Genomic DNA, 14,885 nt, shown 5'->3' with positions numbered 1-14,885 from the left:
TCAGCCTGCTTACAGCTAGGTTTGAAGATTTATTGCAAGCACACTCGGAGTCTAATCATGTTTGTTTTCCGTCCGTCAAAAAAAAAAAAAAGATTAATCAAAAGGTAGGTGGTGCTAAGAATTCAATGACTACACTTCACGGTAAATGACATTGAGCGCTTTTGCAGTCTACACACATTTTACTTCCGATCGGGGTGTGTGTGTGTGTGTGTGTGGTGTGTGTGTGTGTGTGTGTGTGTGTGTGTGTGTGTGTGCATGTGTGTGTGTGTGTGTGTGTGTGTGTGTGTGTGTGTGTGTGTGTGTGTGTGTGTGATCGATCTTCCGTGTGACAAAGGAGAAATGAATAAAAGCATATTTGCAGACAAGTTTTATTGTTAAACCACTAATATAATAACACTGGGATTCAAACGGGTAACACTCAATGAAAACCAATAACCTTTCACAATCAATCCAATGTATGGTGATGCACAAACAGGAGCAACATGACGTTAAACTCAACATGTACTTTTTAGTGCAATAGCTAAAGTAAATTAATGTGTTGTATGTGAAAGTTTTGGATCATAGGTTTGATTTGAATTTGACATTGAAGCGCCTCTTCTGAGCCATTTCTGGGAATTGATGTTAAGAATGAACGAGAAACTGAGATAGAGACGGGCTGGGGGGAGGGGGGGAGGGTTGGTGGTGGACTTGTACACTGATTTTCTGACAAATCAACACACATAATTACTGCTTCCTTCAAATGCGTATTGCCCTACCTTATAGTCTGTAATTAATTATTCCGTGGTTTGAAGATTTAAAAGTGTATCTTAAACGTATAAGCCCCTTCCCTTACGACTTGATAAATTCATTACCAGATATGCACGGTGTGTCAACTGATTCCGTTCATACACCGGATGTTTCCGTTCATCCGCGGGATGTTTCCGTTCACACAGCCTCATTGTTGACACTTGCTTGGGGGAAAACCTGGCGGTAAGTCGTGTGGGCAGCGCGCTTTTGTGATATTGCAAGAATAAGGTAGCTAATTGGTTGGGCTATGTGTACGATAAGTACCAAGGTGCTAGTAATCCTCATGATAACACCGTGATATGGTTTTCTTGCCGGTGTGACGTTTTCATCTTTCGCCGTGGTGATATTTCGATTCTCGGCCTCGTTGATCTAGTATAAACTCTACACTGAACAAAACTACCACCCTTCGCATAGTACTGATGAGCGACCTTGTGTACCTTTCATTCATGGGGCCAAATTTGTCCAACCAATTTTGTTTTATTTAACTTAGAAATTTGATTCATCCTAAAATGTTTCCCTTCTTACTCAAGGGACGTAACCACTCGGTACACGTTTTCGAATAAATCGATTTAGGGGGTGAAATCTATTACATTTCACCACCAATTTTCTTCACATGCAAGAAACTGACATGCTTTTCGTCCATAAATAATTTCACTTCTTAATTTTACCAGGAAACAACATTTCAGTCTTGAGTATATATCGAGAGGGAAATATGTACACAGGCGAAAGATGAAATCGTGACACCGGGTACAGTGAAACGTGTTGCATCCTACCGTTACACTCGGCAACAGGGGCCATCACAAGTGGAGTCTCACATCAGACATTCTGAGAAAAAAAAAACATCTTGAAAGGAGAACAGTAATGTTCAAACACAGTAAGGCTTATCCACAAACATTCATTCGCTCGGTTTCCTGACGAGTGGGCGACAACTGGTTCTATCAAGATAAGTTGTGTGTGAATATTTGTTTGTATGTTAACTTAAGAGACCGTTGGGTCGAACTATCTGTGAATGTATTGTTTTGTCAATAACAAACGTTCCAACAACCTACCTTTCTTGTTTTTTATTTATTTATTTTATTTTTTTTATTCATTAAGGCTTAAATCGGGAGAGGTTAGATGAGACGCGTAGAGCTGGGAGTGGGGTCAACAAAGAGGTCTTCTTCGTCATAAACTTCAGTGTACAACTCAGTGTATCACACCACAAAAACTGAAGAAAAATGTCTTAAAATAAAATAAAATAAAATAGGAAGACTCTAAAAATAGCGCACGTCCTGTCTTAAAAGTTGAGGGGAGGGGGGCTTTCAGTAGGGGTTCCATTTTATGGATGTGTCCAAATACAACTCATGGATCACAGCTGCGTAGCAAGCTGGTCAGAGGGGTTCAACCCAGGGCTCAGAAGATTATGGTAAATGTTAAAAGAAAGAAAGTCTGAAATCGTATAAAAAATGTTACGTGTGTATGCGTGTGTGTATATGTGTGTGTGTGTGTGTTAAAAGAAGGTTTCCACTACATAGATCTACTTTTATACAACTCCGCTCATTACACCTGCGTAGCATGTTGGTCAGCAAAACGTACCTCTCATGGAGGCCGAGGGTCATTATTTGTTGGGGGCTGTCTGTGCGTGAGTGTGTGTGTGTGTGTGTGTGTGTGTGTGTGTGTGTGTGTGTGTGTGTGTGTGTGTGTGTGTGTGTGTGCGTACGTGCGTGCTTGTGTGCGTATGTGTGTGTGATTTATATTAACTTCATTTAAGACTTCCACGGTATACATCAATGTATACATATATACATCTCGGTGGATCAAACCTGCGTAGCAGGCTCGTCAGGGCCTGGCATTTTGAACTGGTCCCCGGACTGGGCCTTGTAAGACATCGTGGAGTAAAGGCTGTCTCCGAGAGTCGAGTCATTGGGCAGGGTTCTGGAGTACTGCGACAAGTTCTGGGACGGGGTCACCGAAAGAAAATTCGGCTGGAGACGATGCTCGCCAAAGTCAGAGCTGTTGATGGCGTCTTCGGGGCCTGTTGTGCCGTTGGGGTTGTTGGCGGTGGCAGTGGAGGAGAGTGCTCCAATGGCGACTGATTGTTTTTTTATAATCTCCTGAATCATGGGATTGGCCGTGTAGGGCTCTGACATGTCGCTGGTGACGCTCAGGGACTTGTCCAACTCACCGTGGATCTTGTGCTCGAAGTGCCTCCTGCAGACATTTGGTGCGTTGGTGGTTTCAATGGCATCTGCTTTAAAAAGCCCGTAAGGCAAGTGTAATGACAATATACAAAGGACGCAGTCTTGTGCACACACACACACACACACACACACACACCCGCAAACACATGTACGTATCCGTGCACACATTCACACGCGCGCGCACAGACGCACGCACGTACACACACACACACACACACACACACACACACACACACACACACACACACACACACACACTCACACACGCGCACGCAAGCACATCGATTTCTTCCTTCCTATCTTAGAATGCACATGCTGAGGGCAGTGATTGTCAAACATGAGAGTAAAATCAATGCTCGTATGACCCACCTTCGTCACACATAGTATAAATCGTAAGAAATTAACTGCTGTTCTAGCTCCATAAACGTTCAAGAAAATGATAACTTCCTATTTATCGAACCCACAGTGGCTTTGATATTTGACCAGGATCAGCAAGACTTGGGATCATGCCTGAAGGTCACCAAACACCTAAAATGTATGTGAAGCTTTAACTTCTAAAACCTTCAAGAAAATTATATTATTTCTTGATTTGTTTTCGCCCCAAACTTGACTCCACTGTGACCTTGACATTTGAAAGTTTCAAAGCTGTGGCTTCATTAATGTCCGAGAAAAGGAGAACTTCACATGTTTATGCCCAAACATGACCCGCTGTGACCTTGGAATAATACTTGGGTCAACTAAATTTGCCTTATGTCTGGAGTTCTTCAAACCATGGAAGTGTGTGAAATTTTCAAGATATATATGTATAGGTTACAACACGAGTGGCTTTTTATATGGCTTGTATTTCAGTCAAGACCCAGCGGATGAATATCATAGGGATTCACGAGCCTCTGGCGAGTGAATCCCGATGATATTCCCGCTGGGTCTTGACTGAAATACAAGCCATATAAAAAAAACACGAGTGTTGTAAGCTGTATATCCCATGCGTACACCAAAGACAACGTGGACCACAATAAAGCACTGTAGTTGTCTGTGGTGTGTAAAATAGGTGAGCCAGCGAGGTGTGTTCCTCTTCACTACCCCATGCTAAAGCCACGTCGCCGAAGAAATGAAGTGCAAACAAGTGCATCCGTAAATGTGTGTTAAATCTACATTCAAACCACTGTTCGATTTGCTTTTGAATGCATTTTAGTTTCAAGATAGTAAAGAAAGCACACACAATGAAAGTTTTCATTGAATCAAAGACAGTTTCGATTTAGGTTCTGAGTCCGTCCAAGGTCACAGTTCCAGGCTACGGTTGCCAACCCCGGTTTGGTTAACTCGGATCCCAATTCTAGTTTAATTTTTGTGTTGGAGTGTAGAATTACGAAAATAAACTAACATTTTACTGAATAACTTCCTTTAGATTTAAGCAGTCATTTCATGTTCGTGAAATATATCTCTTAGTTAATTTGTTCGATCGTGCTTGCGTTAATCAACCCATACCGGTAGCGTCAATTCTGTCTAAAACGGTGTAATGGCTGCTCCTTGAAACTGCGTGTTGAATACCGTTTGGACTGATTTTACTCCATCAGGATGAAATACACGTTTGCTGAGGTCTTGGATACTTTCATATAACCATGAACTTACGTCAGTGTAAAGCAAAAAAGTTGGACATGCTCGAAAAATGGATGAAACAGCCTGTGCTGGATGACGAAGCGAACCGGCCAGTCAAAAAGGTACACTCGTAACACTGACGCAGTGCATCTTTGCTTGTTGGAACACACGGAGGAAGGGAGGTTACTCTAGCTTCACCTCAAATGAACAGCGAGGTTCGTTTGCTGTCACTATCAGTTGATTCTTCGCTTTTGTTCTTTTTTTACTCGACCTGCACCCAAAGTGTAAAGATAAACGCTTTGTTTACTGTATCGCATACCACAGATACGTATCATGATTTTGTCCTCTGTGAATGTTGTGTTTTCTTTTGTTTAGCCATGTGAGCAATGCTCTTCATCAATCCACTGAAACATGTTCGGTGCAGTGTCAAGTGTAGGCAGAAGTATAGTTCCTCGGCCAAACCGGAATCGGTACTATGATATATTTTTTTGAGCCCATTATGTATTTATTGAAGCCGAAAAATACAACATATATACCCATAGTAGCATTACAGAGACAAAGAAGCAGCTCATGGGATATATATATATATATACTAGATGATTACCCGCTTCGCCGGGTACCGGCTTCGCCAGGAAGAAATAGAGCCGAATACCAGGCTGCGCCTGGGACCCGGTTTTGCCGGGTGTACGCCGGCTTTGCCGGCGCCCGAAGGAAAGGAGATAAACGCGCAAAACACTGGAGACCTTCTAAAAATAGTAACGTGCAGTAACGTAGTAACGGGAATATGGATTGACGCCACACGGAGGAAGGGAGATAATCGCGGCTGAAAACACTGGAAAAGATAAGGAAGAGTTACTGGTAGTGGATCCCGACAACAAAAAAACAAAAAAACAAAAAAAATCGGTTCAGCGCGCACAGCGCTGCGCGCTGAGAGCACGTGCTGAAATATCTCATCGATGAGGTTGTGTCCGGGGTGTAGCTGAATACGGTGTCCAAATTTGAAAAAGATCCACCGAGAACTTTGGCCGTGCATCGCGAACAGACAGACAGACAGACAGACAGACAGACAGACAGACAGACAGACAGACAGACAGACAGACAGACAGACAGACAGACACTAGTCGTATATATATATATAGATATATATATATAAAACATCAGAAATTGTGAAAGAAACAATTGAAAGTCAGCAGAGACTTTCTTCCGAGATTTGTTAAAATCTCTTAGCAGAGAAAGAGAGAGAAATAAGTATCCCTTCACAGACAGCCTATTGGGAGCATCAGACCCTCCTCAAGGGGGACCGAGATTTACAGAGCAAAGTCCCTTTGTGGGGGACGTATCACAAGGTAATCTAGTCCTGAGGAGGACCATTGTTTTTGTACCTAGACCAGACACGTGTTTCGACACTATTGTGTCTCATCAGTGGTCAGGTGGTACTGATGGCGAGAGTTGTCAACCCATGGTATCCAACTAAGAAGCAAACCACTCTATGAATGGTAGCTTCTGTTGGCATGGGAGACTACCCTCATCTGACAACCCCAAGGGGATATCTTAGAAGGGAAACACTTTGATTTAAGGCCAACGTGTGGAATTGATAATTATTAAGAAAGAATTTAGAAATTTAGACAAGTTTTTGTAACTTATGTATATATCTATATATAAGCTACTCACAAAAAGTTAAGGATCACTTGCACACAAATTCATAACTTTCCAAAAAAGAAAGCCAATGCGTTGGTATTTGGCAAACGTTTAATTCAATGCTTTAGTAATAACGATACAACATTTCCTTCAATTTCGAGCAATCGTTTGGTCTGTACATTTTATCAAAGTGTGTACGTATCGAAATTTAATTTCACAAAGTCGTTGAAATCACAAGACATGGCATTCAGATGCTCCCAAAAGTTCAGTAATGCGTGTAACCGCCCTGGCTGTTCTGGCACTCGACCCAGCGAGTCCTCATAGAGTTGACCAGGGTGGTGAAGATCCTCTGTGGAACCGCCTGCTAAAAAGGACCTTGCAGCATCTGGTAGAGGTGCTGGACATCCCTGGGAGGGGGGAGGTTGCTCCTCACTTTGCGATCCAACTCATCCCAGAGGTTCTCAATCGGGTTGAGATCGGGACTGCATGCTGGCCCCTCTATTCTGTCGACTCCAGACTGCTGCAGGAAGTCGTTGACCACCCTTGCCCTGTGGGGGCGAGCGTTGTCATCCTGGTAGACAGCCTGCGGTCCCATCTGCTGCAGTGTAGGCACAGCCAGCGGTCGAAGGATCTCATCCCGGTATCGGAGGCCAGTCAGGTTACCCTGTACATGAAACAAGGGTGTTCTGTGGTGAAGGCTGAAGGCCCCCCAGACCATTACAGAACCTCCACCAAAGGCCACCTTTTCATGGACAGTGGCGTCAATGTAGCGTTCCCCTTGGCGCCTCCAGACCCTCAGTCAGTCGTCGTTGTGGTTCAGGGTGAAACGTGATTCATCACTGAACAGAACCTGGGACCATTGCTGACGTGTCCACCTCACGTGACGTCTGCAGAAGGCGCGGCGTGCTGCCCTATGGGCTGGAGTTAAGCGTGGCCGTACAGCTGGGCGACGAGAACGGAGGTTAAACCCATGAAGGCGATTCCGTATGGTCTGCTGGCTGATGTTGGTGTTAGTAGCCACCCTCAGCTGCCTTCGAATAATGCTGGAAGAGGCTGTTCTTGTAATTGTTTGCAAGGCTAGTCGTTCAATGAGACGATCTTCACGTGGAGTTGTCTTCTTTGGTCGCCCAGGTCTGCGTCTTTCCTGGACCTTCCCAGTGGCTGTGAAACGTTGAATCAGTCTGACAATGACCGAGATGGACACGTGAAGTCGCCTGGCCACTTCTCGCTTGGGGACACCATCTTGGAACCATGCAACAGCTCGTCCCCTCTCAAACTCGTTCAATTTTCGTCGTGGAGGCATTGTCAGATAATGCCTAATACTGGTGTATGTCTTCTCAAAAAGCCAAGCAAGTGACAGCATCTCACACATAAACAGCAGTTCTTGCACGTGAATAATGGTTTTTCCATGTGGCTTGTGCAATGTGTTCGGGCTGAACGGTCCAAAACAAGGTCCTTTTTCGCAAGTTTCCGCTTTTTCTTTTGCTACCAAGCTCAGTAGTAGAGAATCCCGTGCAATTTTCCCACTAACACAACATCGCCCACTTACAGCTGAATAAGAATTCATAACAATTTGGTTTGACTGAGAAATAAATAACAGTAGCGAACTGATTTTATTGAGCACCTGTTTTCTCATAGTGATCCTTAACTTTTTGTGAGTAGTTTATATTCAAACATTTCTAAAAAGACAAATATAATATTTCCACTTTTTCAATCCGAACCCGACCCCACTCTGACCTTGACATTTAACGAGGATCAACCAATATTGTTGGGAGGTTAGCAAACTGTAGAAGAGGGTAATGTTTCACAGCTCTGGTTTCAATAACATCCGAGAAAATTGTGTGGTTTTTTTCCGACACGACCATAACCTTGCCATGACCTTGCCATTTGCCGAGTCAACCAGACTTCGGATATGTTTGGAGATCATCAAATCGTAAAAGCGCACACAGTTTCAAAGTAGCTTCAACAACATCCAAAGCAAGAAATTCCTCCGAGGTAGGAAAAACACCCCCGTCCTTACCAGAAGTCAGAAGTCAGAAGTCAGAAGAGAGAAAGTCAGAAGTCAGAAGTCAGAAGTCAAAAGTCAAAAGTCAGAAGTCAGAAGTCAAAAGTCAAAAGTCAGAAGTCAGAAGTCAGAAGTCAGAAGTCGAAAGTCGAAAGTCGAAAGTCAGAAGTCAGAAGTCAAAAGTCAAAAAGTCAAAAGTCAAAAGTCAGAAGTCAGAAGTCAAAAGTCAAAAGTCAAAAGTCAAAAGTCAGAAAGTCAAAAGTCAAAAGTCAAAAGTCAAGTCAAAAGTCAGAAGTCAGAAGTCAAAAGTCAGAAGTCAGAAGTCAGAAGTCGAAAGTCAAAAGTCAAAAGTCAGAAGTCAGAAGTCAGAAGTCAGAAGTCAGAAGTCGAAAGTCGAAAGTCGAAAGTCGAAAGTCAGAAGTCAGAAGTCAAAAGTCCAAAAGTCCAAAAGTCCAAAGTCAGAAGTCAGAAGTCAGAAGTCAAAAGTCAGAAGTCAGAAGTCAAAAGTCAAGTCAAAAGTCAAAAGTCAGAAGTTAGAAGTCAAAAGTCAAAAGTCAAGTCAAAAGTCAGAAGTCAAAAGTCAAAAGTCAAAAGTCAAAAGTCAAAAGTCAAAAGTCAAAAGTCAGAAGTCAGAAGTCAGAAGTCGAAAGTCGAAAGTCGAAAGTCAAAAGTCAAAAGTCAGAAGTCAGAAGTCAGAAGTCAGAATGTAAACACAGGGTCCATTGCGAAAGGGTACGTCGAGGTAGAACCATTCTCACTGCCACCAACTGAGAAGGTTATTTCCCTTTGACCATTAATATGTCACTCTTAATCTTAATCCACCAATAACTCCCTAACCGTGTGTTTGACTGGTCCCAATTTTTGTAAGGACCGTCTCAGGAATGTATAGAACCTGTTCACCAAGTTTGGTGACGATCGGTCCGTTCATTCTTGAGATCTATATGCGAACACAAACACACAAACACACAAACAAACAAACACATCCAGTGAAACCTATACACACCCCTATACCGGGGGTGTAAATAACTCAAAGTAAGTTTTTCGTCTTTGCACGCACAGGCGGACTGACACTCCTCATTACTAAGACTCCCTGGACTACTCACTCGGGTCGGTTACAAATCTTGTTCACAAAAATAAAGCTAGCACGCAGCATGCCACATATTGATTTCCTGAAATCTGACATTTTCGGCTGAATTACAAATCTTGCCACATAACTTACTTTTCAGACTTGAACTTTCGTCGGGCGAAAAATGCAACAGTCACAGCGACAATCAGTATAAATCCACCAATCACTCCTGTTACTATGTTTGCGTCTTGCACGGACAGTCTGTTGAAGAAACGTTTGTGGGTTGTCGTCGGATGGACTGTCCAAACACACAGAAAGACAAAGTGCATATCACATACTATGGTTGAATATTAACTGCACTGAGAAACAAGAAGCCAGCAAAAGCTCAAACAATTCGCCTTTGTCAAAAGTAATATAACTAAACACTAGAAGTGTGTACAACTTCAGAGCTCTTGCTTAAAACGACATTCGATTAGACCTCAGTTAAATTGTAATTGTTGTTACACCCCCGGTATAGGGGTGTGTATAGGATTCGCTCGATGTGTTTGTTTGTTTGTTTGGGTGTGTGTTTGTGTTCGCATATAGATCTCAAGAATGAACGGACCGATCGTCACCAAACTTGGTGAACAGGTTCTATACATTCCTGAGACGGTCCTTACAAAAATTGGGACCAGTCAAACACACGGTTAGGGAGTTATTGGTGGATTAAGATTCTACAAGGACTTATACAGGGACATATTAATGGTCAAAGGGAAATAACCTTCTCGGTTGGTGGCAGTGAGAATGGTTATTTCCCTTTGACCAACGGGGGTGTTTTTCCTACCTCAGAGGAATTTCTTGTTGTTGTTTTCTGTCTACAGCAGGAAGGACGGCCTAACATTTCATCAAACATGTACGTACCATTGTCATGCATGCGAACAAAACAAAGAATTACAAGTTATCACAAACAACCATCCAGCAACACTAAAATCACGTAAAAAGATTAATGATAATGTTAGAGTAGAGGACACCCCTTTCAAAAGATAAACTTCTGTCCTTGAACCTCTGCGGTTCTTTAAAGTTGGGGATACCAATTTTTTTTTATTTAGATCGCAAGAATGTTTTTTTTCATATTCAGCCTGCACGCTTTCTAAATGTATTGCATATTTTGTCCTTCTCACACCAAAGTAATTGTAAGAACAAAGCATGACAGAGTATTCTCTCAATCATGAAAAAGAAAGACAAATGGAACCAACAGAAACACCATGTTTTTTGGGTTGTGCGTGACTCTAACATCACATAAATATACATCCATTATGGGGTACAGCGGGGTGTGTGTGAGTGGTGGGGGGGGGGGGAGGTGAAGAGGCATTCAGACAAAAAAGACACAGAGAAGATCAAATTTAAGACAGTCTTGCGAGCAGACACACAATCGCATCGATTAACAGACACAGAAAACAAACAAACAGACAGACAGACAGACAGACAGAGACAAATTGACAGACTGACAGACAAAATGACACAGAAAAATAGACAGACAAGTAGACAGTGACAGGCGGCCTACCTGTTGTGGTTTTTGCGATTGTGTTTGAGGTTGACGTCAATGTTGTCGTCATTGTCTCTTGAGGGAATGAACGCTGGAATCAGAGGTCAGTTGAGATCAAAACGTCATGTGCAGCATATAGCACACACCAATACCAGAACAGCTGTGACGTCAGCTTGTTGGCCGCCGATGTTGTCAGTGATGTTGTTGTTGCCGTTTGCGGTGGTTAATGTTTTGGATTTCGATGTGACTCTGTTGATAAATGACACAAGGAGTTCTTACTGGTTAGCGGTTTTATAGTGACATTTGTTGAAAACTTTCCTTTCTCACACACACACACACACACACACACACACACACACACACACACACAAACACACGCGCGCTCGCTCGCACGCACGCACACACACACACACACACACACACACACACACACACACACACACACACACACACACACACACACACACACACACCAGGGGCGGATTAGGGTGGTGGTTACAGAGATTCCGGACCCCCCCCCCCCCACCCCCGGTTTAAAAAAAAAGAAAATTTAATGCTAACTTTAAAAGAAATAATGAGTGGCTGCTGACACCAGTTGATCATGTTTAAAATCAAGGATAAGCCATACATTGTTCATAAAATAGCTAAAACTCTTCAGCTTTGCCCCTGGACCCGAGGTTTTAACCCCCCCCCCCCCCCCCCCTTCTGGCTTAACTGCTCCGCCCCTGCACACACACACACACACACACACACACACACACACACGCCTATGGTCGAAATGACGAGCAAACTATTTTGAAGAGAGCCACGCATATGGACACATCATAAAAGGATTTCATATTCTACCAAATTGATTTGAAAAGGAATACTACAGCGTCATCTCCTCGACATAAAAATAACACACACAAGCAGTTTACTGAGAGAGCTTGGACTTCAATGATAACCACTTTTTTTTGTTTTGTATATTATGAGTTTTTCTTTGCTACTGGTGACAAGTGGGGGTCAGCTCACACGGACGCATTTTTCAATACAGTCTAGGGGAGAAACTGGTCACAAAGCACCCAGTACATGCCAGAGAGATAGGAGAATCGCCACAATCAAAGAAAATACCACAATCATTCAATAGATATGAAAATTTTAAGATTTACTGGGAAAATGCTAGCAAAAGTGGCGACCAAAAACAGGAACGCACACTGGGAGTGTCTTTGCCGACTTACTTCCCGTTCTGTGTTGTTGACAGGCATGGGAATTGAAAATTGTAAAAAAGGCGGAAAATTTATAACTGAAGACGCGAAGCGTCAAGTTGACGGCGCGAAGCGCCTAGCCTTACTAGGGGGGTCCGGGGGCATGCCCCCCCGGAAATTTTTTTTTCTCCAAAGAACCCAGATGGTGCAATCTGGTGTCATCTGAGCTCCAAGTTTGCCATTAAATTCTGTTTTTAGAATCAGAGTTTTTAGTACAAAAATGTACCAAATTTTGCTTACATGTATTATATATGGTTTAAATTTGTAAAAAATTTGATCTGTTGAGACAAACAGGAAAATGTAACTTGTAACACAATCTGTGCAATCTGGTTTACTTTCAAACATAATAGTTCAATAACTGAGGCGGGCGGTAGCAGTGCGTGAACAAAGTACGGAAAGTTTTCGCGGGCTTTTGCGCAAAGGCCAAAGTAACCGGTGCTTTTTTTGTGTGCCTCCCCCCTTTATTTTTTCGGCGGACACTTTTGCATTTTCGGCGGAACAAAAAAAAAATTCGGCGGAAATCCGCCATTCGGCGGACAATTCCCATGCCTGTGTTGATAATAGTCGTGTCTGTGCTGTTTTTGTTTAAATAGTATCTAATAAAACTGATGCAGTTCTTGAAATGTTGCAAATTATTGTTGTCTTTGTGAAATGCGAGAGTGTTCTGAGACGTAATCTGCATACGGCTGATGTCACACATAGGGTACCCCACTTCGATCAGCGTATCACTCCAAATGAGCTTCATAGTAGAAAAGCAGATACACTACCAAAACACTGCATAACAGATCTACAAGACTGAGCCAGAATCATTGAAATGTATAAAATATTGCAATCAAATTTGTTCACGCCGTCACACATGCAACGCAGGTTACCCTCGCCTTCGATTCAAAGTAACTCCACTCTGACTGAATTACCATCGAAACGCAGACTGATTCGGAGATTACACGCCACACATTTATGATATTTTACACACAAATTTCAACTGTGTTGTTTCGCGATAAACAGCCATAAACAAACAAATGTGGCGCCGTCACGTCGCCTCGGAAGGAGAAACGCAGGTTACCAAGAGGTTGTTTCCGATACCTGTCTGATTAAAATCATCGTTTTTCACGAATGAAGGCTCTTTGGCAGATCTGGTGAGTTGGAAACTCTATGAATGTTTCATTTAATGTCAAATGCGTACATTCTTGTCGATATTGTTACCTTTGGGCTCATAAATAAAGTCAATGGTCGTGTTTTCCTAAAGTGACTTTTGTCAGCATAGAACTTACTGTGCTTTGATCATTGACTGAGAAGAATCTTCCGATGACACTAGTTCATTTCACTACGCAACTGCAAATCTGCAAGGAAACTTATGGCAGGGGAAATAAGGTTAACTGAAGACGAATAAGCGGAGTAACTGTTCTTCAACGGATTGCTCTCACTGATCTAAATATTTAGATCTTGTCGTCTGCTAGTCTGCTAGTAAGTAGTCTAGTCTTCGGTCGTGTGAAAGTCACATCTATTTCGACTGTGTGCATCGATCCGTGTAGTGACATGTTGATCTTTGATGATTTGGCAACATAACTTCACTAAATGTGCTTCGAGTTTATCTCCCCGTTAACCATTTGAAAACGTCTTTTAAAGGCACAGTGCAGCTCACAGCCTTCGTTTTGCGTTTTTGTTGCAGCTGAGTGCATTTACAGTTCAAAAACCCTCCTATGGTAGTAAAACAAACCCAAAACTACCCAACGACGACATCTGTGAAGCTCCACAGTTTCTTGTTCACGCGAGTGCATAAATTAACCTAGTTAATACGTGGTGTTTGGTCGGAGTTCGATTCAACTGAGTGATTCCGGCCTCCATTTTGTTTTACACAAACTCATGATGACGTCTGACATAGTTTGCTAGTGACGTGTCTTTTTGTGCATGATGTGGTGATCTACCTGATCTAAATTTAGATCCAAAAATAGACCAAGACCAGCCGGGTCCGAGTACGAAATTAATTCGTAAAAAAACCGCAGTTCTTGACTCTTTGGGTGCAAGTCAATGAAACCTGGTAGTTCTTCTAACGGATAGCTGCCTGAGGTATGACTAAAAGCCCCAGGGGCTCCGTGCACCTGGATTTGACAAGTTCAGTACCTTTAACAAGTACATGTTTCGACAGCCCAGACGGGGAGGATCCTCGATAGCTCACAGGGTATATAATGTTTTCCGCCGTTTGAATCCTTTCAAATTTGCTATTCCAAAAGTACCCTATGACACGACTCGGGTGGCAAAGAACATTCTCTGCAACTCCTGTCTTAGTCCGTGCAGCCGTTTCGGGTCCTATCGTCATCATGCAAACACACACACAGACACACAAGAACCAGCTTTACAAGTTAGATTATGTAAGAACCATGTGAACCAGTGATTTGTTCTTATGTACATCAGATACTACAGTATTTCTGCTTTATGAAAAGCTATATTTCAAAACCAAAACTAGAGATTTGAATTTTGACCACCTTTCCCCCTTTCTGTCACCAGTAGCCTACTGAAGAACAACTCATAACCAAGGCTAGAAAGAAGGATCTCGCAAAATAGTAGGCTAGGCGCGAAGCAATACTCAATTCAGCTAATCAGGTTGAAAGATATGAGAAAATCTTCTGCAAGGCAGTCTGACGTGTTTTTCTTCATCAAATTTCCTGTATATAAATGAATTGCTTGTGATATTTCCGATCATAATTTGCTCACCACATATCTGGGTAAAGACGATGCCAAGCAGCCATGTTCTTCAAATGGAACGACTGCGTTTCTTTAAAGCATGACGCAATTTCTGTTGATGACGACACAGACGCGTAGTTGCTGAAATAGCTCCGCGAAGCCT

The 14,885-nt window shown here is 42.7% G+C and overlaps 1 protein-coding gene across 1 annotated transcript; it reads right to left on the bottom strand.

Annotated features, from left to right (window-relative positions):
- Nucleotides 1-1,854: 1,854 nt before the first annotated feature.
- LOC138956881 (uncharacterized) lies at nt 1,855-14,821 on the bottom strand. Its single transcript, XM_070328101.1, has 4 exons — nt 14,753-14,821; nt 10,815-11,045; nt 9,425-9,569; nt 1,855-2,976 (listed from the first exon to the last, which is right to left on the bottom strand). The coding sequence occupies exons 2-4, from the start codon at nt 10,864-10,866 to the stop codon at nt 2,583-2,585; spliced, it is 591 nt and encodes a 196-aa protein (XP_070184202.1). The 5' UTR covers nt 10,867-11,045; nt 14,753-14,821; the 3' UTR covers nt 1,855-2,582.
- Nucleotides 14,822-14,885: the final 64 nt, after the last annotated feature.

Source organism: Littorina saxatilis, linkage group LG2 (assembly GCF_037325665.1).
Source record: "Littorina saxatilis isolate snail1 linkage group LG2, US_GU_Lsax_2.0, whole genome shotgun sequence".
In the NCBI taxonomy this organism is placed as follows: Eukaryota; Metazoa; Mollusca; class Gastropoda; order Littorinimorpha; family Littorinidae; genus Littorina; species Littorina saxatilis.
This window is presented reverse-complemented; position numbering and strand designations above follow the sequence as displayed.

Bases quoted from the DNA above. Each gene is read 5' to 3' on its own strand.
- LOC138956881 (XM_070328101.1), bottom strand. From the start codon at position 10,866: ATGACGACAACATTGACGTCAACCTCAAACACAATCGCAAAAACCACA. The intron at 9,570-10,814 runs GTAGGCCGCCTG...GTGTTTGGACAG, and splicing joins AATCGCAAAAACCACAACAG to TCCATCCGACGACAACCCAC. The intron at 2,977-9,424 runs GTAAGTTATGTG...AAATGTCTGCAG, and splicing joins CGAAAGTTCAAGTCTGAAAA to GAGGCACTTCGAGCACAAGA.